This window comes from Macaca fascicularis, chromosome 11 (genome assembly GCF_037993035.2).
Source record: "Macaca fascicularis isolate 582-1 chromosome 11, T2T-MFA8v1.1".
In the NCBI taxonomy this organism is placed as follows: domain Eukaryota; kingdom Metazoa; phylum Chordata; class Mammalia; order Primates; family Cercopithecidae; genus Macaca; species Macaca fascicularis.
Genome location: NC_088385.1, coordinates 113,251,752 through 113,275,879, shown reverse-complemented (window position 1 = coordinate 113,275,879; position 24,128 = coordinate 113,251,752). Strand labels below are relative to the sequence as shown.

The 24,128-nt window shown below is 41.0% G+C and overlaps 1 protein-coding gene across 4 annotated transcripts in view; it reads right to left on the bottom strand.

Moving 5' to 3' along the window:
• Positions 1-4,771: 4,771 nt before the first annotated feature.
• TCP11L2 (t-complex 11 like 2) overlaps positions 4,772-24,128 on the bottom strand; it is a 44,034-nt gene continuing 24,677 nt past the window's right edge. For all 4 annotated transcript variants that reach the window (XM_045365841.2, XM_015431475.3, XM_005572100.4 and 1 more), the window contains 4 exons: positions 18,218-18,405; positions 17,831-18,012; positions 13,102-13,274; positions 4,772-7,834 (listed from right to left, as the gene is read on the bottom strand). In XM_045365841.2, coding sequence (XP_045221776.2) covers positions 7,590-7,834; positions 13,102-13,274; positions 17,831-18,012; positions 18,218-18,405 — 788 coding nt within the window. In that variant the 3' untranslated portion in view covers positions 4,772-7,589. The remainder of the gene's footprint in view (positions 7,835-13,101; positions 13,275-17,830; positions 18,013-18,217; positions 18,406-24,128) is intronic.

Here is a 24,128-nt window from a genome sequence, read left to right as displayed (position 1 = left end):
TTCAAGTAGAGAAACACAGCATGAGCAATGGCATGAGGGCATTAGAGTACATTATACCACATCCTGACAATTGAGTGTGGTTCTCACATAGGGCTTTTCAAGGGACGTGTCTGTAGATGACACTAGAAAGATCCACTGGAGCTGTACCATCACGGACTGTTATGCCCTGTAAAAGAAATTAGACCGTGTTCTGAGAGGCTTCAACATGAAGATGCCAGAGACAAAAGAAAAAGATTATCCTCCCTTCTTGACACCTTGATGCATTCAGACTGGAAAAAAGATATATATGGTTGATTTCTATGTCTCAATTAATTCATAATAGAACTAGAGAAGACCAGAAACAATGTCAGAGAAAGAATAAGGACTCTTCAGTCTCAAAAGGCAAGAGCAGAGGGAGAACCCTTGAAGTCAGAGAACATTCTGCATTTTAAGCAAGACTGGATAGTCCGAAAACTTTGAGCTGCCTGCCATGCCCCCAGATCTTTCTTTGTGTGATGTGATCTTATTATCCTGTCAGAACCAATAGGGCCAGGTACCTGCCCAAGACAGCTATGTGGGCTGGATTTAAGGGATGAAGTGGCTTATCATGAGAACCCTATCCAATGTGGGGTTTGAGGGTCATCTAAACTGATGCATGGCGAGCAAACTCAATCATATTCACTCTCAGGACACTTTTAATGAAGACACCCCAAAGGGGAGGGCAGCAACAGAAGCTGAGAAGTAAATGCCAAGTCAGCCTTTGGTATCAGCACCACAGAGATACCTTTTTTGTTTTTTTCAGACAGGGTCTTGCTCTGTCACCTAGCTCACTGCAGCCTTGAACTCTTGGGCTCAAACAGTCTGCCTGCCTCGGCTTCCCAAAGTGCTGGGATTACAGGAGTGAGTCATTGTGCCTGGTCTGAGAAATACTTTTCTTTTTCTTTCTTTCTTTCTTTTTTTTTTTTTTTTTTTGAGATAGCATCTCACTCTGTCGCCCAGGCTGGAGTACAGTGGCGCAATCTCGGCTCACTGCAACCTCCACCTCCCAGGTTCAAGTGATTCTTGTGCCTCAGCCTCCCAAGTAACTGGGATTACAGACCTGTACCACCACGCCTGGCTAATTTTTGTATTTTTAGTAAAGATGGGATTTTACCATGTTGGCCAGGCTGGTCTCAAATTCCTGACCTCAGGTGATCCACCTGCCTCAGCCTCCCAAAGTGCTGGGATTACAGGCATGAGCCAGCAGGTCCGTGGCCCTGAGAAACACTTTTGAAGGATGGCACACATTCCAGAGTGAGACTCCTTGGGTTCAAATACACTTACCAGCTCTGTGACATTGTTCAAGTTCCTTAGCCTCTCTGATTCTCATTTTCCACATATGGAAATGAGGGAGCCTGCCTCCCAATGTGCTGTGCAGTTATATGGTATCTACATAAAGTGCTTCGGGTAGTCCCTGCCATAGGGTAAGTGCTCAGTGGCTATTAATATTTTTTTATTATATTCTGAAAGAGAATAAAGACTATATTCAGGTTCACCACATCTACAAATACAGCTGCTGAGACAAATTCCTGGATTTCCTTTTTTCTTCATAAAAGTTTACAATAAATCCCTCTGTTCCTTTCCCTTGAAATCTGAAAGAAGCTAACATAGTAAGTTTAGAAATGAAAAGGTAAAGCCTCACTCTGAAAACAGAACAAGAGGACACAAGTTGATAGTACAAATATACCTTTCGAAAGATTAAAGTAAATCGTAGAGGATAATGTTATAATTGATTACTAAATGGAATTAGAACATGTCGGATTTTGTCGCTAGCCTTTGAAGTTGACATCAAGGACAATAACCGCAGCCTTCTGCGTACCCTTGGGTTTCTCCGCCAATGACAATATTGGGCTTAATGAACCATGGTTCTGATGAGATACGAAAATTTTTGTTCTTATGTACTTAAGTATTTGATCATCACATCTCCAAATACTAAAACCCCTTGAAGCTTGAAAGAGATTTAGGACTCATAAATTATAGTTATTATAATGTATTCTGGCTACATTGTGCTTTAGAGTTTGCAGACAATTTCAAATATGTCTCATTTTACTTTCACAATAACTGTGAGGTAGGCAGATAGTAGGGTAGGGAAGTAGGGTGGAAAATTGAGGTTTGGCGAGATTAAAAGACTGGCTCGCGTTCATATAGCTGTGAAGTAGTAGGAGTGAATTCAAACTAAGTTCTTACAACTCTTAGTCCCATGCTTTTACAGAACAATTAGTGGAAAATTTTTGGAATTGAACATCCCCAGAGGTAGAACAGGCTGAACTTCAGTCTTGAGAAAGATGCGACTGAAAAGTAAAAATATGTTGCACAAAGGAGGCACTCCCCATTCCTATAGCACACTTAGCCAATCAATCACAGAACTCATTAGTGATTCTCCTGGGTCTGGCTTTCAAATCCTCCCCTTTCTCGGGAGTTACCACTGAAAGATCAGGCACATGATTTTAAACCTATTTTCATAAAGAGAACGTTCACTGGCAGGGACCTGAAGTGGAGACAGCTAATGCTTACCAACAATATCCATGATCGCCTTTCTCCTGGGCACTTTTTCCAGCCTCCCTTGCAGTAAGGTGAGGTCACATTATTGAATTCTGGACAATGGAACATGAGTGGAAGTGGGCAGTCTTTTTCCTTCCCTATCAGCTGAGCGAATGAAGACTTAGAGGACAGTGGAGTCATGACATGGATGGAAGTTGGGTCTCTGGATGGCTGAATGGAAGACCCATCCCCCAACTCCACCCTACCCCCTGCTTTGAACTGTGCTTTGAGAATTTAGCTTATGAGACCACTGAGACTTGGGGGCTGTTTGTTCAGCAGTTCGCCTACACTTATTAAGAAAGGTTGACTTCTTGTAACTACGCCTTTCCTTAAATCATCTTTTGTATAATTCTCAGAAGCACTGCTGGTTTGGGTGGTCTCCTGACACGTTTCTCACATACAAATTTTAAAGATTTCATGAATGATCATTACAGTGGATTTATTTTTCTCTTTCTGCTTCTCAGCATGCCCTCTCAATTTGGGAGAAATCCCTAATTGGATGACTTTGGTGGGACCACAGGAGTGTAAGGATCATAATTCCCCTCCCTCACTCCATCCCCTGCAAATTAGAGCCTGGGCACTTGACTTAAGACTCACTCAACTGAATTTTCATATGTGGGACTTTAAATATTAAGCAAATGAGGCAAAGAAAGAAAGACAGTTGAGAAATCAATATCTGAAGCCGCAGCACTGATTCTAGAGTGGCTGCACTCCTGCAGCTTGCATCACCTTGGTTCCTGTCCATTTTCCAAACCTGGTTCCTCTCTGATTACCTAGATTCTGTGAGGTACTTCACGCCCGTCCAATAAACTCCTTTTCTGCTTCAGTTAACCAGAGTCCATTTCAGTTGCTGCTATCATGTCTTCACGTGTGAGTACATGTAAGCATACATACACTAGACATAGGAATATTTTAGCATCAACAAGTGTTGTCAGGGCCATCTTTCCAAAGCATAGATTTGCTTGTGACCTTCTCCTGTTTCAAGAGATGCAATGATTCTTTTTCCTTTTCAGGACAACCCCTGCCCCTCACCCAAATTTTAGCATGGCATCCGATAACCTTTTCGTCTTTCTTGTTTCACCTCTCATCACTTTTTTTTTTTTAAAGACCAAGTCTCCCTCTGTCTGCAGGCTGCAGCGCAGTAGCACGATCTCGGCTCACTGCAACCTCCGCTTCCTGGGTTCAAGTGATTCTCCTGCCTCAGTCTCCTGAGTAGCTAGGATTACAGGTGTCTGCCTCCACGTCCAGCTAATTTTTGTATTTTTAGTAGAGAGATGGGGTTTTACCATATTGGCCAGGCTGGTCTCCAACTCCCGACCTCAAGTAATCCACCCGCCTCAGCCTCCTCAAGTGCTGGGATTTCAGGTGTGAGCCACCGTGCCTGATCACCTCTCATTCATCACTTTCATTCTTCCAACTTACTCTGATCCCTGGCTCACCATTTCTCCATACTGTTGTACTTACTGTGCACTTGGTCTGTTGTGTTTTTTCCTTTTGTGGCCTCTTGGCAAGTTCCTATGTATCTCTCGTGTTTTAGCTAAAGAATTATCTTCTTTATGAAATAGAGTTTGACCATTTTCTCCCTAGCACTATGCTTTTCTTTTTTTTTTTTTTTTTGGAGACAGGGTCTTGCCCTGTTACCCAGGCTGGAGTGCAGTGGCGCAATCTCGGCTCACTGCAACTTCTGCCTCCCAGGGTCAAGCGATTCTCCTGCTTCAGCTTCCCAAGTAGCTGGGATTACAGGCATGTGCCACCACACCCGGCTGATTTTTGTATTTTTAATAGAGACGGTGTTTTGCCAAGTTGGCCAGGCTTGTCTCGAACTCCTGGCCTCAAGTGATGCATCTGCCTTGGCTTCCCAAAGTGCTGGGATTCAGGCATGAGCCATTGCGCCCAGCTTTATTTTTTAACCCTCATTAGACTTTATTGTAACTGTTCACAAGTTTGTCCTTCTCACTAGATTACAAAGTTCTTGAAGACAGTGTTTTATCATCTATGTATCACAACCACTGGGATACTTCTTGGCAGGCACACAGCACATGCTCAATAGGTGTTTGTTGACTCAATGAATGAATTGTGAATAAACATGACTTGATGTCTGTAAGGCTCTGATGGTCAGCACAAGAATCATTCTAAAGACTATCCAATAAAGACTATCCAATATTCCAGTCCCAGGCTACCCAGAAGTGGTTTAGAAAACAGAGACACTGGCTATCTCGAAATAATTTTTAATGTTTTAAAATTTAGTAAGTGCACACAATACATGTTTTAGCAGAAGAATGAAAATGTGTGTATGACATTTAATACAAATTTACATTACAAAATGAGACCGTGTTAGGAAAACATTAAAAGCAGAAGTAAACATTTAAGTAAAAACCAAATAAACAACATGCTAAGGGATACAATTTTTAAAATCCTAGTAAATGTAGTTGCCTAAATCCAGACTTGAAACACTGAGATTTACTTTGCCACTTAAAAAAAAAAAAAAAAAAAAAAAAAGCAGAATGCCCTTCATTTTAAATGCATTTTAAAAAATGTTTGTACATTGTTTTCCTGCTGGCCACTGTAGTATAATCGAGTATATAAAAGAGGATCAGCTGGATTCAAATCCGGTAATAAAGAAGTACACCACCTGTTAAGTATACAGTTCACCCCAGAAAGCAACAACAAAAAAATCACACTACATATTACCTTTCTACTGTCAGATTCTCCCTGATGCCCATGCCCCAAAGACAGAACAGCTGAGAACTCTTTCAGCTTAAGAGAAAACCAAATGTCTTCAGCACCTTATAGTTTCTGTGCATAGGAAAACGTGGGCAGAAGAGGACTGCAGGAAGAGAAAAAAATAGCTAAGACCAATGGTGTACTCTTCAGTAAAACTCCACTTGCATGCAGCAGCTTCCGTGGAGACAATGGCTAATGTATTGGGCATTGTGAGAAAAAAAAAACTGACGTTCATAATTTCCTCAAATTTTGGCAGATTTCCCCAAATACAAACAATGGAGACAATTTATTCACACAATCACTTCCTAAAACTTCATAAAATAACGAAGTAACACCGTAATGGTGAAGGTTGTCGTGAGGAAAAGAAGGTTGGGGAAGAAAGGAATACTCCCTTTCATTTTCTACCCACTCTACGTCACCAAATTACTAGGGCTCAATTGAGTCCTTAGCAAACAAAACAATCAAAAATGTATTTTATGCAAATGAAGCTCATTTCAGACCAAGTACCTCCCAACTGTAGTGCTTCCCTCAGCACTCCAAGAAGAGTAATTCCAGGATAAGCAGATTTCTCTAAAGTCTCAGTGATCACTAGTGCCCAACTTTGCAAGGTTTGATTTAATGCTCAAGAATGGCAAATGAGGCCAGGCGTGGTGGCTCATGCCTGTAATCCCAGCACTTTGGGATGCCGAGGCAGGCAGATCACGAGGTCAGGAGATCGAGAACAGCCTCACCAACATGGTGAAACCCTGTCTCTAGTAAAAATACAAAAATTAGCTGGGTGTGGTGGTGCATGCTTGTAATCCCAGCTACTTGGAAGGCTGAGGCAGGAGAATCACTTGAACCCAGGAGGCAGAGGTTGCAGTGAGCCGAGATCGCACCATTGCACTCCAGCCTGGGCAACAGAGTGAGACTCCATCTCAAACAAACAAGCAAGCAAACAAAACCCACAAAACAAGAATGCAAATGAGGCTGGGCTCGGTGGCTCATGCCTGTAATCCCAGCACTTTGGGAGGCCGAGGCGGGTGGATCACGAGGTCAGGAGTTCAAGACAAGCTTGGCCAACATGATGAAACCCTGTCTCTACTAAAAATACAAAAATTAGCCAGGCATGGTGGCAGGCGCCTGTAGTCCCAGCTACTCGGTAGGCTGAGGCAGAAGAATTGCTTGAACCCAGGCGGCAGAGGTTGCAGTGAGCTGAGATCACACCACTGCACTCCAGCCTGGGTGACAAAGTGAGACTCTGTCTCAAAAAAAAAAAAAAAAAAAAAAAAAAAGCAAATGATAATGATCCTTAGAAGAGCATCTTGGTCATAACACAGTAAAGCTTTCATCAGCACAAAAGACATCTGCTAGTTAAGTCATATGGGTAAGAAATCCAAAGTTTAACTGTTTCTTTTTCAGATACGAACTTCATGGAGAACGGGTATCATTGACTGCCTTTCTTCTTCTTACAAGTAAACCAAATGAGCCCTGCCTCACATAAAAATATTAAATTCTTATATTAACCTTATCAATGGCCTGAGAAATGCAAGGACATTCACTAAGAGATTTGTGCAAAAATTGTTTTTCTTGGAGAGCAGGATAAATTGTAAGAAGAAACAAACTTCTAGAATACTTTGAGAAGGGAGTTGCTTCTATTTTCACTAAACAAACAAGGGAGGTTTTATCTAAAGTTTGTATGTAGCATAAAAATGTACTTAATACATTCAAATTCTAAATAAATACTGACCATTGGTATTATAAAGTGTGATTTGGTACATTTGTGTAATCTGAGGACTTACTTTGTAAGTTTCTGTTAACACATTAATAAAATGTAATTGTACATTTCAAATACAATTATGTTTACTTCACATCATTTATTCAGAACATCAATTCCCTCAGCTATTCTCACAACCTTCAACCCTTTAAGGAGTTGTACCAAAATAAATCATTAGGTTTGATAATGACAAGTGAGAAAAACAGCTCCTTATGGGTTGAATGTCATAAGCCAAATATAAATGGTTAAGAAAACATTTACAAGTATTATATAGGTAATATAGTTCATTACAAATTGTTTTCTGTTCATTACAAATGTCTGTTTTAAACTTGAAAATGATGCACAAATAGGGTCTATGTGATGTTTGTGTCTTCTGAGGGTCTATGTGATGTGTGTGTCTTCTGTAATGCTAATATTACCCATTACACAGATTTGGGCTAATACTGCACCACAGTACTGAGAATGTGCTGGATCTCTAATGCCATCAATGGAAGTGGACTGGATACCAAAGTGCCGGATTTCCAATCTCTCATCCAATGTCAGTTCTTCTTTAGTTAGTAGGAGGTGAAGCATCTACCTTCCCCATGGCTTCCTCATTGAAGAGCAGCTTTCGAAGTATATTTGCATAAAATGGTCCATACACTTGTTTGTTGAGATTCACAATGTTTGCATATTGACAGCCTAGGGCTTCTAGCTCCTGCTGAATGACAGCTAGGCCTCCTGGCATAGGAGGCATGCATTTTTGAGGGCTTGGAAGACAAAGTAGGCTTTTCATGTAAAGCTTAATTCGTTTATCTGAAGGAAAAAAGAAAGATACCTTTATCTGTCCATTATTAAAGTACGTACTTTTTAAAAACAAGAACAAGTAAGTGTAATAGGTTGACTGCAATAATGTTCCCAATTCTTTACCCCTCCCTGTACCCATCCCCTTTCTAAGGTAGCTTTGCAGCTCCTCCTATCAAAGGCTGGAGTGTTTTCCCCATCCTTTTTATCTGGTTGGCTCTGTGACTTACTTTGGCCAATACAGAATGCGGTGGAAATGCCAGAGTACCAGTTTCATGCCTTGGCCTCAAGAGGACACTCTTGTTCATGTCCACTCTCTACCTACTACGGCCATGAGAATAAGCCTGGGCTTGCTGGAGGATGAGAGATCAAGGAGAGGGAAACCCAGCTGTTCCATCTGAGGCTATCCTAGACCAGTGCATAGCCGACCAGCATTCAATCACCTGAGAAAGTCCAGCCAGGATCAGCAAAGCTTCCATCCTGAGCCACAGCTGATCCACAAATACATTAGTGAATTCAGCAAGACCAAAAGAGTCATCCGGTTGCCTCACAGACTGGTGAGTAATAATAAATGCTTATTTTTTTTAAGCTTAGGAGTTTTGTGGTATTTTGTTTTGCAGCAATAGCTGACTGATAAAAAATGCAGAGCCCTATTTGGGGGGAATCTTTTACAAGTTAATCCTAAATGTTCACGATTGTAATTACATACACTAAAGCTGAGTTTGTAAAGTGGCATTGCCAGTCTGGCTCATGCAGTGTCTTTTTTAAAAACAGAAGCCATTTAAAATCAGAAGATTTCACATAGAAATCCACATTTCTGCTTTCTCTTGAAAAATCTAGAGATCTGGCAAACTTGGGGGCCCAAATTACCACACGGCAAGGGGGACCACACATGTAGGTTTCCTCAGGACAGTCAAAATTTACACCTGTTTGGCATAATTTTAAAAAGAGACTCTCAAAAGTACCCTGGTGGAACAATAAATTGCATGGTGCCAGGCGTAGTGGCTCACACCTATAATCCCAGCACTTTGGGAGGCCAAAGTGGGAGGATCTGTTGAGCCCAGGAGTTCGAGACCAGCCTGGGCAATATAGTGAAACTTCGTCTCTACAAAAAAACATTAAAAATTAGCCAGGCATGGTGGTGCATGCCTATAGTCCCAGCTACTTAGGAGGCTGAGTTGAGAGGACTGCCTGAGCTCATGAGGCTGCAGTGAACTGTGATCATGCCACTGCACTCCAGCCTGGGCAACAGAGGGAGACTCTATCTCAAACATAATTAATTAATACTAAATAAGTTACAGGGCACTTCACACATGGCCAAGAATCAGGAGACACTAAGGAAGGGCCACCCCAGCTAGCACACCATTGTGCCACCTTCCCCGCCCTTCCTGCATCACTGCCTCGAAGTATCTGAGTTTGACACGACTACACAAAAGCACAGAAATGCATATGGAAATCAGGCTGCAATAGCATGGGACAACTATTAGTAATACCAGACAGAAAAGACCTGCTATAGCTCAGGCTGCTCCAAGGGCTTTCTCTGGCTTTGGGAGCAGAAACCTCACCAATAAGAAGGTTTACTAAGGAAAATATGCCACATTGAATATGGACAACTATGATACTACTGAAATTCCTATCACCCAAGAATGCTCACAAAGATCATACATTCCAGCTAGGTGTGACTTAGAACTTAAGTTTCCAATGTCCATGTCTTAGAATTCTTTCCTTTTACTAGAATGCTATGCCATGCCATCCCACCTCATCTCATCTCTGCCCAGAATCAAAGGCATCCTTCAATGTTGTGCCAAAAGTTACCTCCTTTCTGTGACTTTCCTTAGCATCTGTTACCAGACTATCAGGACATACGATTGCCAGTTGAGAAGTGTCTCTCTCCCTTCTTGGACAGTGGACTCTTTGAGTGTGAGGGTTATATCTTTTTTCTCTTTATATTCTTGGTCTGGCATGTGACAGACACATTGTAAATGCTGACTGAACTTAAGTGAGAATGGACTGAAAAGGGTCTATAAAGATAAATAACAAACTGAAAACCATGGCAGCCAGGGGTAAATGGGGACAGAAGAAGGCAAACAAAGGTGACTTAAGCCTTATCTGTAACTTTGTTCTTTTTTTTATACAGACAGGGTCTCCATCTGTTGCCCAGGATAGTCTCAAACTCCTGGCCTCAAGTCATCCCCCTGCTTTGGCCTCCCAAAGTGCTGGGATCACAGGCATGAGCCACTGTGCCTGGCCTTTGTCTGTAATTTTTCTACAAGGAGAAATTATTCTGTATCACCTGTACAACTGAAATTACTTGTTAAAAATGTAGATGGCAGGCAGGGTGCGGTGGCTCATGCCTATAATCCCAGCACTTTGGGAGGCCATGGTGGGCAGATCATGAGGTCAAGAGTTTGAGACCAGCCTGGCCAATATGGTGAAACCCCATCTCTACTAAAAATACAAAAAATAGCTGGGCATGGTGGCGTGTACCTGTAGTTCCAGCTACTCGGGAGGCTGGGGCAGAAGAATAGCTTAAACCCAGAAGGCAGAGGTTGCAGTGAGCCAAGATCATGCCACTGCACTCCAGCCTGGGTGACAGAGCAAGACTCCATCTCAGAAAAAGAAGTAGATGTAGGCATGCAAATAATTTACACAGCAGGTAATCCATAATTTTTACTTAGTATGTATTTGAAAGAAAAATCCCTTTCTAATATCTTCAAAAGGTTAAGAATTGTAATGGGAATTGGGGATTGTAATCCCTTCAGTAAATAAATAGCGCATCAATGAGAACAAAAGAAAGCACACTGTGGGTACCCTGAGCAGAGGAAAACCATGGCCAACACTGATGAAGCCCTTCTCATGTTCCAGGAATCTCTCTGTTTAATTTATTCTCACTCTTCTGCAGGCATACATTTAGAGTTAACTGTGTACTACTTTCCCTTTAGAATAGTTGCCTGACCCTCAGAGGCCCGGGTCTATATCATCACAGATATGATCCAAACACTTTCCCTTAAGAAGGTTTAAAGAATGAAACCCTTTCAAACTCGTTCTTAAGTCAGCAGGTGGTTCTGTCTCTCCTGCCTCGTTTGCAGATGAGTCCATTTTTAGGCAAAGGCTGAAGTGACAGGAGTGTTTGTCCAGTTAGGAGCAGCCACACGGAGTCCCTGCCAAAGGCGTGTCCTAGGCTTCCAGGGTCGAAGGAGAGACGCTCAAGTGAGTCACTTAAGTTGCTAGGGCAACAGTACTTTGAATGAGATTTAAAATGCTTTCAATTTGCAAAAGGACAGGCAAGTTGGACTGGGGAAAGCTGGGTGGACAAAAGTTGCTTTACCAGATTTTAAGAGGCATCTCCTGGCCCTCAGATTCCTTCTGATACTGCAAGCATTTCCCTTACCCAAAGAAAAGGCACAGAGTACACTCGGACACTCTGGCCACTCTGCCAGCACGCAGCAGGGCTCCAGCTCTGACTGAAGTGCCATTCAGAGCAGTGAGGAACATGAGCTCTGGAGTCAGACAGGCTGGGGAAGGATCCCTACTCCACCCCCAGCTCGTTATGGGACTTTGAGTGAAAGTTCCTTAACCTCTCCAAGTCTCCTATGCATTCACCCATTTCACAAATATTTATTAAATATATGTGTGGGTGCAGCATCGCACAAGAATACAGCAGTGAACAAACCTGCACGCCATCCTCATGAGGACTGCACACTACTGGGGATTTGGCAGTTGGCTGCAGAGACTGCTGGACAGTGTCTCAATCCCCACTCTATCCCTCTTCCTCCTAGAACACCATCTCTCAGGTTTTACCTGTTCAGCTGGGACGGCATGCTCTGAGGACAGACACATGTCAGCACGTGAAGGTATATAGATAAGGGCTTGGTCACAGGTGATCATGGTCATGCTCTGTTTGTTATTGTTATTAACTGTCCCCTCTCAGGAGCAGCCTCCCCAGCAGCCTACAATGTTGTATACACCGACACTGTTCCTTTCTGGGGGCAAAGTTGAAGCTCTGAACCACTGAAGTAGCCTGTGTGGCCTGGATCCCCAGCATTCCGTGTCCCCAGGGATAAGGATGAACAACACTATTTGAAAGTCTCAAATTAATAGTATTTTAGGGCAGTCCATGTTGTACTTTGAAAATCTGCAGATTAATCCTAGCAGGTTAGTACATTCGAATTCTACACTCTTCTACTTTTGGTTTTCATCCTCGAACCTCTGCAGTAGACAACTGCTTTGTACCACACAGCAGCTTCTCCCCTTCTTTATGGCCACAATACTCTGATTTTGTTTCGGGGTAACCATCTCCTCCCTACTCTCATCAGGTGTTACAGAGAAAACTGACTCCTCCTTGGCTCCAGGAGGTGAATACGTGTCTCAGGCTTAACTTTCTTCCCCTCAGGCCACCATGACCAATTCAAGAACGGGACACGAACTATAGTCAGGCTAACTGGAGCCACTGAGACTCAAAGATGGGGTCACTGTTTGAGCTAACAGGGAGGCAGATTCTTTGTTTTTCACTTAAATATGGAAGGTTGTAGGCTGGAGCTAAAACCATCTTGCTGTTATGAGAAAAGTCTGCCTGTGAAGGCAGCCAGCCCAGGAGAAGGTAGTGTTGAGAGTTGGAGGCAGGAAAACTAGTGCCAGTGACAGCTGGAACTCTCATTAGGCTGTACCAGAAGCCAGCACTACCCCTGGTCTTTTCAGTTAGATGAGAAAATAAATGCTCATTTTGTTTAAGCTAGTTTAGAAGTTTAGATTCTTGTCACAGGTAACAGAAAAGTCCTAACTGATACATTATCCATTTTCCCAACTCACCAACACAGCTTGACTTTGAGACAATTTCCTGGCCTACCATTACAAAAAGCCTGCACACTATGTCTCCTGGATCCACGCGTTTTCAGTCTTTGTCTCTTTAAGCCTGACCAAGTTCCTTCAGAGCTGCTCACAGCAGAACTGATATCTACTATCTGTGAACATACTGCCAGCTGGTTTGAATTACTGCATTGATCTAGGATTTTAACATTACCCCAGCACTCTGTTATTCTCGTCATAAAATCTATTGGCTGAATAGATAATAGGTCCTGAAATATCCCCCCACTCCACGACACACAGAAGCAGCAATGAGTCCCAGGCCCTTGAAAACATTATTTCTTGACATTTTCAATACTTATCCTCCAAAAGCGGGTAATGTGTTTAAGACAAAAATTTGACTGACTTAATAATTAGTCAAAATCAGCAAGTTAAAGCAAATTGGAATTGAAGCAGAAATCAATAAAAGGACTCACCAATCAAGGACCAGATAGGATTGTCCTCCTCTTCAATGCTTGAAAATTGACCTATAAGATTAGCTTGAATCTCAGCACTGAAAGTGGGTAAACCTCTCTCCATCAGGGTCTTGTTAACCTCAGCACAAGTCTGAACACCAATAGAATTCAGGACTTCCTTCAAGTTAAAGGTCCTGTGAAACATAAAATGAAATTCCACCAGGGAAAGTTTTTGTTCATCAAGTTACTATTTTGAATATACAGACTTGTTTTAGATGTCTACCAGTCTTCTCTTATACCGACAATAATAACCTCTATTAGAATGAACTTATAAAATAGCAACTCCTCCCAACCACCAACCTTCTTATGTAGCAGATTTTTAAATGCTTAAAATCATTAAATTGTGTAGCAGTGTTTAAGTAGAAAAGCATAAGCAGAAAAATATGGTCCCCAAAAATGCACCTGCAACTCCATTTATATTACAGGACTATCAGAAAGGGACAGAAAACACCAATTTGCTTCTTAAAATAAACTTGTTGGTTTGAGTGGATTCATTCACACATTTTAAAAAATGCACTTGATAAATGAAGTAGACTGAATTCATTTATCTATGCCTAAGTAGTAAATCTGTACCACCAATCAAAAACAACAAATAAAGATATTCAGTGGTCAAATACCGAAAACTCTTGGCTGATCATGACCAAAGATAATAAGCTCCTTCCCATTATTCAAGTAACTGATAAATAATCTCCAATATATAGAGTCCAGAAAGTTGTAAAGGTAATTAAAGAGTGAGTTATTTAGTAGGTAAGGAAAAATAGGTAATTAGAAAAGGCATTTGTTGGGTCTGCACTATTAGGGAAAGATGACTGAAAATTCCATCTCACTATCCAGAAAGGGTCCTTAAGATAACTCTGCAAAATGGCAATTAAAGGATGAGAGAAGGGCTCAATGATAGGAAGCAGTATAATGGAGTGAGTTGGAACATAAGCTATGGTATCATGTGGAGCTGGGTTCAAATCCTGGCTCTACCACTGAACTTCTATGTGTCTAATATTTAGCTCTTAGCAGATTATCAGGCACATGGAAGAAGGAAAAGAGAAAAATAGGTCATCGTGTTGATCATCATTAACAGCAATAAGAAATGAGTTCTTGGTGTTCTGCCTTACTGGAATTTGTTATAAGCCCACATTGGACCTGATGTTGGAATTCTGTAACCCAAGGATAGACTGATTGTAATAAAATTATTACCTTCTGACTTTTTATCCACTACAATGTACTGCCCTAGTTTTTTCTTGCTTTTAATCAGTGAGTTCTTAGGCTAAAGGGAAACTGGCTAGCCATGTGCAGAAAACTGATACTGGACCCCTTCCTTTCACCAGATACAAAAATCAACTCAAGATGGATTAAAGACTTAACTATAAGACCTTTAAAACCCCTAAAGGAAGACCCAGGAAATACCATTATGGACATAGGCCTTGGCAAACATTTCATGATGAATTATTCAAAAGCAAATGCAACCAAAACAAAAATAAACAAGTAGGACCTAATTAAACTAAAGAGCTTATGCACAGCAAAAGAAACTATCAAGAGAGTAAACAGCCTACAGAGTGGGAGAAAATATATGCAAACTATGCATTTAACAAAGGTCTAATATCTAGAATCTAAAGGAACTTACAACCAGCAAAAAACAACCTCATTAAAAAATGGGCAAAGGACATGAACAGATACTTCTCAAAAGAAGACTCACATGTAGCCAACAAGCATCTGAAGAAATGCTCAACATCACTAATCATTAGAGAAATGCAAATCAAAACCACAGTGAGATACCATCTCATACCAGTCTGAATGGCTATTTTTTCTTCTTTTTTGAGATGGAGTCTCACTCCATTGCCCAGGCTGGAGTGTAGTGACGCAATCTCAGCTCACTGCAACCTCTGCCTCCCAGGTTCAAGTGATTCTCCTGCCTCAGCTTCCTGAGTAGCTGGAACTACAGGCATGCGCCACCACGCTTGGCTAATTATTTTTTGTAGAGACAGGGTTTTGCCATCTTGGGCAGGCTAGTCTTGAACTCCTGACCTCAAGTGATCCACCTGCCTCAGCCTGCTAGAATGCTGGGATAACAGGTGTGAGACAACGTGCCCAGCCTGAATGGGTATTATTAAAAAGTCAGAAAATAACAGATTCTGGCAAGGTTGTAGAGAAAAGAGAGCGCTTATACACTTCTGGTGGGAATGTAAATTGGTTCAGCCACTGTGGAAAGCAGTTTGGAGATTTCTAAAATAACTTAAAACAGAACTACCATTCAATTCAGCAATCTCATTACTGGGTTTATTCCCAAAGGAACAGAAATCACTCTATCAAAAAGACACATGTACTCATATGTTCATTGCAGCACTATTCACAACAGCAAAGACATGGAATCAACCTAGATGCCCATCAGTGGTGGACTGGATAAAGAAAATATGGTATATACACCATGGAATACTATACAGCTGTAAAAAGAATAAGATAACATTCTTTGCAGCAACATGGGCAAAACTGGAAACCATCATCCTAAGTGAATTATCAGAAACAAAACCAAATACCACATGTTCTCACTTATAAGTGGGAGCTAAATACTGAGTAAACATGGACACAAAGGGGAACAACAGATACTGGGTCCTACACCTAAAAGGTGGAGGTCTGGAGGAGGGTGAGGGTTGAAAAACTAACTATGCTCACTACCTGGGTGATGAAATCACTGGCACACCAAACCCCAGTGACCCTCAACTTACCCATGTAAAAAACCTGTACATGTGTCCCTAAACCTAAAAGTTGAAAAAGGGAAAAAAATTAAAAATCAACCAATCAATAAATCCTTTCAGCTCTTCAAAAAAGGTTGTCTGAGCATAAGCCATGCCTTCCACTCACAATGAAGAGGGAAAACTGTTTCTAGTTTTCAAGATGCGTCATCAAACCAAATATAAACGACATGTTGGTCTACTATTTAGTACTGTCCCTTTTTTTATACTATGAATGCTATTGCCCCGTCCATAATGAGGATAATTGAGAATTGATTGTATTCATTTCCTAACACCAGGGAAAAAATTAAACAATAAAACAACCAGATACAATTATAAAGATGATGATTTAATGGCTAGTTATTAATAGCTAACATTCATTGAGTACATATTATGTGCCACACACCTGTACATGAATCATCTTAAGTTCTCACAACTCCAAGGTAGATATTAATACAATTATTATTCCCTTCTTACAAGTGAGGAAGTCAGGCTCATAGTAATTTGAGAACTTATTCAAGTATTCATAGTAAGTCAATAGCAGAGCTGGGATTTAAACCCTGGTATGTCTGACCCAAAAGCCTGTCTTCTTAGTAACCACCTTCTGTATACTTTATATTAACATTTCAGCAGCACTGGGTGTTCTCTAAAGGCTTAATAAATAAAAGTTTCTGGAAAGTAATGATTACCCGTGCAGGGAAATGGTAAGATAAGACCAACTGCAAAATCAGAGGTTTCCTTTCATTATAGGTCTTGGGTCCTGGAATATTAATGAGCATCAGAATCAGGAGAAAGTTCAGATCAGGGCTCAGTCCTTGGTCTGCCCTTTTCTATCTGTGCAGCCCAAGGCAAATTCTACTCTATCTCTAAGCTTCAGTTCAAAATGAGAAGTTGGATTCTATAACTACTTATACTCCTTTTGGCTCTTAATAGTCTAGGATTTCATCAAGTAATTTACATGCTCTCTGAATAATAGGTGGGCGGATGAGAAGACAGGTGCATCTTCCTTCAATTACAGGAATAAAGAGGACATGCCTCTGAAGACACCTGAAAGGGAACCAGCAGGAGAAGCTGACCCATAAGAGACTCACAGAACCATCTGGCCATTCACCAAGACTAAGAATTTTCTGACTTGGATAGGAATTCCTACTGGATGATGTAAATGCAAAATCTAAATGGGATTCCAGCATTCATGAAGGTATAATACTGGAGATAAATTTAGCAAAAACCAAAATCTTCACTGGACTTGTATCACATCTCTGAAGGGCAGAACTGTCAGCACTTCTGAAGACTTCGTAGCAAGGTGGATTTGTGAAGTCAGTAAACAATTCATTGCAGAAAAATGATGAAGTCAGAACAAGCAATAGCACAATTCTAGGGAGGCCGAGGTGGGTGGATCATGAGGTCAAGAGATCGAGCCCATCCTGACCAACATGGTGAAACCCTGTCTCTACTAAAAATACAAAAATTCGCCGGGCGTGGCAGTGCACGTCTGTAGTCCCAGCTACTCGGGAGGCTGAGGCAGGAGAATCGCTCAAAACCGGGACACAGAGGTTGCAGTGAGCCCAGGCTGCGCCACTGTACTCCAGCCTGGTGACAGAGCAAGACTCTTTTTTTTTCAAAAACAATTTGCACAATTCTAAACACTGAGCTTGGCAGATTTCTGTGTTTCGCTTGTTTTTCTTCCAAAGCACTGTCAAAGAAAAGCTGTTGTACAAATTCATTGTGAGTGGAAATACTACACTCACCCTGGCACTTGTCATGGAAAACATCTCTCCCTTCCTATGAGAGGACATCTAAGCCTTCAGAGAGATTAAAGGAAATTCTAGAAAAAGAAAGTGTAAGATAAGCTTCTCTAAAGCGCAGTCCTGAATCTCACATCCAGATGTCCAAGGTCATTCTTGTTCTCTGAGACGCATGCAGAGCCTTAATACAAGAGGGAGCAGATGCAAAAATCTGGAACTTACTCTTTGTTCATGCCTTCGAGTAGAACAGCTGAAATCCTTTTTAACCTGTTTGCAAGCTCAGGCAGGCCTCCTGTAATAGCACCCACCATGTTGTTGGTAATTAGGGACAGGCAGGCAATAATTTTCAATTGATTCAGCTTTTCTGTCAGTTCCTGAAGACGTGCTCCATCTGTCATAAGTGTCTAACATATTTATTTAAAATATAAAAATAGAAAGGGTAGCTCAATAGCATGAAAATACAAAATAGGCAATGTCATTTCCAAATTCCCATTTTTATCTGATTTTTGCAAAATCATTAAACCACACGAAACACAGACCAGATGATTCAAAGTTAGAACTTAAGAATTAAAATACTAGGAAATTTGGGGGAAGAACAAAATCACTCACCTCTGGTAATTCTTTTTTCTGATAATCCCACTGTAACAGTTTCAAGTAACTATTATTTAGCACCAAAGTAGGGCTCAGGCTTGGCTTGGAGGTATTTTCGGCCCCAGGAGTTAAAGCACTCTCAGAAAGAGAAAACAATTCTTCATTTACAGATTCTTTTATCCATTCTGTAGTCTGATCAAGAGCACCTAAGAGTGAAGAGGCCACATATTTGTTCTACAGCTGATTGATCCCTTCACTGGTGTATTCCACTTGACAGATGCTGTGTTGGGTACTGGGCATAAATGAAAAGACACAGCCACGCCCTTCAAGGAGTTTATAACCCATATGGAAAGACAGATCTGTAAACTAACAACTATAACACAGTACAATGAATGCTGGTAATTGTGGGAGAAGAGGCTGTCCAGGAAATAATCTAAGAGGAAGAGCTCTGTAAGTGCTCTGGAAAAGACAGCATATGGCACATTCTAGATGCCACATTCTGGATGCCACAAACAAATCTGTATTGCTGGTCCATAAAGAACTAGTGGTAAGAGGGTTGTAGCAGATGGCATTGGATGGGTGGTTAGAAGCCAGCCTTGAGTTTGTGCAGAGAAGGTATTTAAAGTAATTAATTTTCACACATTTTTGGTAAAAGGTGAAAGATTTATACAATCTGAAGAGAAAACAGAGTATAATTATTACACATTTTTGGGTCTTAGACCGCCTTTAATATCTAATTAGAGATACGCCTTTCCCAAGGTGAATGTGCACACTCACATGCACGTGTCCACAAACAATTGTCATTCTCTCTTACCAGATTCATAGTCCCCAGGTTACAAACACCAGCGACGGGAATGGGGAGTTTTGGATAATATTATTTTCTTTCTTTTTTTTTTTTTCCAGACGGGGTCTTGCTCTGTCACTCAGGCTGGAGTGCAGTGGCGTGATCTCAGCTCACTGCAACCTCCACCTCCCAGGTTCAAGCGATTCTCCTGCCTCAGCCTCCTGAGTAGCTGGAACTATAGGCGTGCGCCACCACATCCAGATAATTTTTGTATTTTTAGTAGAGATGGGGTTTCACCATGCTGGCCAGGATGGTCTTGATCTCCTGACCTCATGATCCACCCACCTCGGCCTCCCACAGTGTTGGGATTACAGGTGTGAGCCACTGCACCCGGATGAATATTATTGTTTTCAACATGGAACCCATATGATCAGATATGTATGTTAGAAAAATTGCTTGGAAAGAAAGACTGAATTAGTGGAGGGAGAGTAAATTGTTGCAGTGGTTCAGACAAGAGAGTGAATGGATAAGGCAGTGGAAGTGAGGGGTAAGGAGGAGAAAAGTGACAAATATTTAGGGGGAGCACCCACAGGTCTTGGTGACCACTTACATGTAGAGAGTAGGAAAGGAGTATTATAGGATGACTCCCAGATTTGTACCTTGGACACCTGAATGAATGCTTGTGCCATCTACCAAGATACAGAATATAGGCCAAAGAGGTTCTGAAATAAATCTTTCCCATAACCTTTCTAAGGCCACCACCAATCTCCTGGTTGTCAAATCCAACAAACATGTCCTTCCTATTTTTTTTAAACACCTCTGTAATACAGACATCTCTTAGTACAGCCCTCCAGAAACTCTTTCCCTGGCTTTTCTGATACCACTCTTCCTTAGTTTCTCCTAGCCGTGCTTCTGCATTTCATACCTGGGTTGAGAAGACAGGATGAGAAGACAGGTACATCTCCCTTCAATTACAGGAAAATGTTCCTCTGCCTGTTCCTTAAATGGTGATGCTTCCAAGCACTCTACCCAATCCCCATTGATTTGGTACTCTTCAATCTCACTAGACCATCTTACTCGTTTCTGTGGTTTCTATTTCCACCCATTTCCCATAAGGCTCCCAAATCTGTATCTCCAGCCCTCACTTCTCTCCTGAGCTTTTGATTTCCTCATTTGTAGAATGAGCAAGTGGGAGGAGAGTCACTAAATATGAAGTTGAGCAGAGATGCCCAGTACAGTACACTGCTACATAGTGTTTCCATCATCCAGATATAACAGGTACTTTATACCTGTTATATGTACCATCTTGAGATTCTTTAATGTCAAGACTATAGACAATAGTAAGATAATTTGGAAGTGAAGAGTTTTTAGTATTTGTTTTCCTTTACTTTTTATAATTATTATTATTTTGTTTTTTCACACATATAAATATGTTTATATTTACAGACATAATAAATTCGTACAAGAAAATGTTCAGTTCTTAAGTGTTCAGTTTGGTGAGTTTTGACTATTCTATGTACCTGTGCAACTACCACCTAAAACAAGATATAGACGATATCCATTACCCCAGAAAGTTCTCTCGTCTCCCTTTCCAGTCAATGTGCACCTCACTCAACTACTTTTAACTCCTAACTGCATGAATTTGTTTGCCTTCTAGAAATTCATATAAATGGAATCATAAAGTACCTAGCATAGTGTTTCTGACATTTATCCACATTGTCTTATATATCACAGTTCATTACTTTTTAGGGCTTTAAAAATAACTTTTAAATTTCGAAATAGCTTAAACTATTTCAAAATAAAAGACTTAAAAAGTTGTGAAAATAGTACAGACAGTTCCTGTATACCCTTCACCCAGCTGCCCCCAAGGACAGCATCTTAAATAACTACAGTATATTGTCAAAATCAGGAAACTGACATGGGTACAATACCATTAACTTATACTGATTTTACCAGTTTTTACATGCATTCTTTATGTGTGTAGTTCTAAGAAATGTTATTACATATGTGGATTCCTGTAACCATCAGGATACTCAACTATTTCATCACTGTAAAATATCTCCTCATGTTACCTCCCAGTAGTCACACTCTCACCTCAACCCTAACTTCTGGTAACCAATGATCACCATAACTATGTCACTTCAAGAATGTTATGTAAATAGAATCATACAATATGTAGCTGTTATGGACTGTTTGTGTCCACCTGCCACCCAAATTCCTATCATGAAGCCCTAACTTCCACTGTGATGACATTTGGAGATGGAGAATTTGGGAGGTAATTAGGGTTAGATGAGGTCATGAGGGTTGATACCCTTAGAAGAGGAGACAAAAGAGGAGACTCTCTTTCCATCTGCACACACTGAGAAATAGGCATGTCTATAGTGCCAGGTGGAAAGCTCTCATCAGGAACCAAATCAGCTGGCACTTTCATTTTGGACTTTCAGCCTTGAGAACTATGAAAAATAAACTAATATTGTTGAAGCTACCCAGTCTGTGGTACTTTGTTATGGCAGCCTGAGCAGACCAGTAAAATGACCCTTTGAGATTGGCTTTGTTTTCTAAGCATCCATCCAAGTTGTATGTATCTATAGTTCATTCCTCTTTATTACTGAGTAGTATTCTATTGTATGGATATACCACAGTTTGTTTATCCATTTACCAGTGGAGAGTCCTTTTGGTTGTTTCAGTTTGGGGTTTTACAAATAAGGCTGATATGAATATTTATGTACAGGTTTCTGTGTGAATGTACGTTTACAATTCTTGGGGATAAAGACTCAGTATTGCAATTACTAGGTTGTAAGTGTGTTTAATAAGAAATTGCCTAATGATTTCCCAGAGTTTTACCTTTGTTTTTAATATAATATATTTAATTGTAAATTTATATAATTTAATTTTTAGTAATGGGTATGTTTACTAGCTCACAAAATTCCTTCAAATATAGCAAATGGCTCCCAAGTCTGTACCAACCACTTCCAGCCTACCACTGACAGTGTCCATTTCTAAAATTAATTATGTCAAACAGAGCCCAGTATAATTGGGCAGACAAGTCTTTTACATTTATTCCTTGAAACAGATTTGACAAGAACACAAACAAAAGTTGCAGTGCAAAGAGACTCATCAGCAACAGTCTGTTCCGCAATAGGATTTAGAAAGCACGACAGAGAATGAAGCAGCAGCTTGACTGGGGAGTCAGCTTTGCATTGCAGATGAATGAATCTCAACTTAGAGCAACCTAATATCAAAGCAATCAACATGTGACTAAGAACTTGTGCTAGGCTCCCGCCCGTGCAGTAGTTGGGAGCGCGGGACTGAGCCAGGCAGTCTCAACTTCGGTGTATGCTTTGGGCAGGTTACCTAACGTCTCCTCAGTTTCCTCTGTCTGTGAACTGGGGATAATAGTATTCCTCCTGAAGCTGTGGTAAAGATTCAACAAACTAGTACATACAAAACACTTGGAACCATTTCTGGCACAAAGGAAATGCCCCTAAGTGTTAGCAATTGTTACATTAGCTCATTTAACTCTGTAAACAACCTTTAAGGAGGGGGATTATTGTCTCTAGAGGGCTCCTCAGGTTCTCTGCCTGATACATGACAGCTGCCTTATTAATGAAGTTACCTCAGACACAGTGATCACCTGTGGAAGAAGAAGAGTGAGTAGGCTAAGCAGTGGGTTGGTTAAAATGAGCTTTTTTGGAAACTTGACTTTTTCTGTGTGTGTAAATACCAGTTAGTGTGCTAGCATGAGGGAGCAGAATCTAGGCAGGTCCCCTTAAAGAAAAGCCAATGCTTTAAAGGAGATGTTACCTAGAAAACGTGCAGACACTGAAAATCTAGTTTATGCAGTATGATCCCTGGTATTTGGCAAGGGTTATTCCAGAAGGCAAGATGGGAGAGGGAGAAGGAAGCAGTGAGGAAGGAAGAAATCACTGAACTTTAGTGTCATACTTAATTTGACCTTAAAGACTATGACCTTAAAGACAATGTCCAGTTCAATTGTCCTTCCACTTTAGACAAGTTTATCAAGTTCAGTTCTTCTGGATAAAAAATATGTATCACTGGAAATGAGGTTTTTTACTTGAATTCATTTCATTTTTAAGCATATGGCACTTAAATATTACTATAATATAGGTTATCAGGTGCCTAATAGTTATTATTAGCACAGTTCCCTTGATATTAACAGTTTCTATGACAAACAACTCACACAGAGTTGCTCCAAAAGGTGCCTCTGCAGGGGCTTGCTTCTGCAAGTGGCAATGGCTCCGTCTAGACAATGGAAAGAAGGCAAGAAGAAGAAAGCACCCACCATCAGCCATGACTAGCTGCAATGAGACTGATTCCACATACAAAACAACCCCCAAGTGCTCAACAGCCACCGGACTTCCTTGCTTATTGAAGCCCAAATTTTCCTGGAGCATGAGATGGTTCCTTGGGTCATCATGAAATGGATTCATTCTGATTCTTTATTTAGGGTGTCTCAACCTCGGCACTATTGACATTTTGAACTGGATAATTCTCCATTGTTGGGTGCTGTCCTGTTCACTATACAATGTTTAGCAGCATCCCTAAGCTCTACCTAATAGATGCCCTTCCTTAGCCTCCCACCCTGCCCTGTCAGGATGGGACAGCCAAGTGTCTCCAGACATGGCTAAATATTGTGGGGCGGGGGCAGTGGCAGTGGCAGTGGCAAAATCACCCCTAAGAGAACCATGTTGAGAACCATGGACTTAGATGACAAATAGTATTTATTTACTTTTGCTCATAAGTAGTTCTTCTAACTTTGAATAAAATGTCTCTTACATCATGAACTAAATGAAATTTGACATGCCAAGGCTATTCCAGGAGGCTGAAAGTTTGGAGGCAGTAATTCTCTACTGGGCCTGTCTGCCTTAGGGCAAAATTCACTTTATTTTGCTTTAGACCCAGTTCTAAGGTTTCCCACTAGAAACAAATTGCTTTTTATACCACAGTTCTTTTAAAATTATATATTTGGTAGAATTTATAAGGTGACAATTGCCAAGAAATACAGCCTGAATACAGGTGCAGATTAGAGAGGGAGAGTGAGAGTGAGGGAGAGCGAGAGCGAAAGAAATAGACTGAAATTCTTCCTGGGACCCAGCACTTGAGTAGGGATAATTTATGAGTAGT